The sequence below is a fragment of the Propithecus coquereli genome, unplaced genomic scaffold (assembly GCF_000956105.1).
Source record: "Propithecus coquereli isolate 6110/MARCELLA unplaced genomic scaffold, Pcoq_1.0 Scaffold8, whole genome shotgun sequence".
In the NCBI taxonomy this organism is placed as follows: Eukaryota; Metazoa; Chordata; class Mammalia; order Primates; family Indriidae; genus Propithecus; species Propithecus coquereli.
Genome location: NW_012154173.1, coordinates 9,396,415 through 9,398,359, shown reverse-complemented (window position 1 = coordinate 9,398,359; position 1,945 = coordinate 9,396,415). Strand labels below are relative to the sequence as shown.

At 36.0% G+C, this 1,945-nt stretch overlaps 1 protein-coding gene across 1 annotated transcript in view; it reads right to left on the bottom strand.

Moving 5' to 3' along the window:
- The window catches only part of STAU2 (staufen double-stranded RNA binding protein 2), a 334,306-nt gene that overhangs the window by 282,338 nt on the left and 50,023 nt on the right, over positions 1-1,945 (bottom strand). The window contains exon 3 of the mRNA XM_012663103.1: positions 328-487. Within this exon, the coding sequence (XP_012518557.1) occupies positions 328-487 (160 nt within the window). The remainder of the gene's footprint in view (positions 1-327; positions 488-1,945) is intronic.

Genomic DNA, 1,945 nt, shown 5'->3' with positions numbered 1-1,945 from the left:
TGAATTTAAAAAGAGAAATTGATCATTTCTATCTTTATGTTAGAAAAAAACTCAGTCAAACTTTCTGTGCTTTGTATTTAAATGTTTTTGCCAACAATAAAAAAGTAAATAATGCACCTTTATAGTATCCACCAAAGCAAATTTTTAAAATAATTACAATTACCTTCTTTGTTCTCTCACCTTCAGTTATTGTTTTGCTGCCTTATGTGTGTGTGCACATGTGTGCTATTAATACCTGTTGACTGTAAGACTGGACTGCTATAAGTGAAACATACAGAGAACAGCATATATAGCACACAACACAACAGAAATAGGTCTGTGCCATACCTGGGTTATTATTAACATTACTTTTGGCTGGTTTCTGAACCGGTTTGGGAAGCGCAGATTCAGTCAAAGCTTTATTAGCAACAGCTTGTTGGGCTTTCTTTATACTGCTCCCCTCGGATTCCCATGTCTGCTCGCCAAGACTCAGCTGCACTGAGAACATCTTAGAAAAACATAAATAGACAAAGAAAACATTAAGAATTTTTCAGGAAATAAAATAGACTGAGAAAAAAATAAATACACCACAGAATCAGAATTTTAGAGCTAGAGTTAACCTTACAGATCATTTGCAACAAAATGTTATTCTACCTAATAAAGGAATTTTAAGAGATTGTATCAAATACTGTTTTGTCCTATTCAAAGACTTAATAGTGGTTCTAAGCATACATCATTTTGGGTAGAATAAATCAAGAAGAAATCTTTCACCTAAATATTAGAATCACATTGTTAATGTTATTCAAATAGTCCTCACAAAAGTAGAATAAGTACAAAGGGTAATAGAAACTGGGAAAGCAGGGAGGGAAAGAAAAAAAAAAGATAAACTGTAAGAGAAGCCAAAAGGCCCTGTCTCCGTAACACTTTCATAAAAATCTAATACGTTAAATATTATACTTAGCACAATCTAGTAAATGAGTAAGGCAATCCTATTAAATATTATATCAATATCACCAAGAAACTCTGAATCCCCACAACATTTAACCAGTCACTACATTCTGTCCACTTTAACCTCATAAATATTTCTTAAATCTTCCTCCTCTGTTTGCCAACAACCTTGCCCTGGATCCAACCTTTCATCATCTTTAGCATAGATGTAATAATCTCCCAGCCGATCACTGTTAAAACTAACTTTCTAAAATTCAAATCCAATTTCATCACCCCAACCAACACTAGGTTAAAAACCTTCAAGTGTTCACATTTTAGCAGGGCACAAAGGTTCTACCCGTCCATTCTCATTTCACGTACATCCTTACCCCCTCATGCATCCTACATTCCATTCACCATATTTCCACGAGCCCAAAAATCCATTATTCACTTTTAAAATTCAGGACCAGGTTACATGGTATGCACATAATTGGTTTCACTCCACATATTGCTTGCTATTTGGCAGGAATGCCAAGTATCAACCCCCAAATACTCATCAATTACAAAGAAACAAATGTATCTTTGCAGAGAGGAAATCCAGTAGAAAATATCTAAGGTTGGTTTCATCAATAATCATACTAATTGACGTCATGTGCCATCTGACATAATCCAGTGAGAAGTACACATCAACAACTATGGAGTATTCTTGGCCGAAAATGTTTAATTGCAATCTAATCACAGGGAAGCAATCAGACAGATCCAGATTATGGGATATTCTATAAGACAAATGGTCTAGACTCCAAAAATCACATCATGAAAGGAAAAAAACAAACAAAAAGGCTGGGCACGGTGGCTCACGCCTGTATCCTAGCACTCTGGGAGGCCGAGGTGGGAGGATTGCTTAAGCTCAGGAGTTTGAGACCAGCCTGAGCAAGAGTGAGACCCCGTCTCTACTATAAATAGAAAGAAATTAGCTGGACAACTAAAAATAGAAAAAATTAGCCAGGCGTGGTGGCACATGTCTATAGTCCCAGCTACT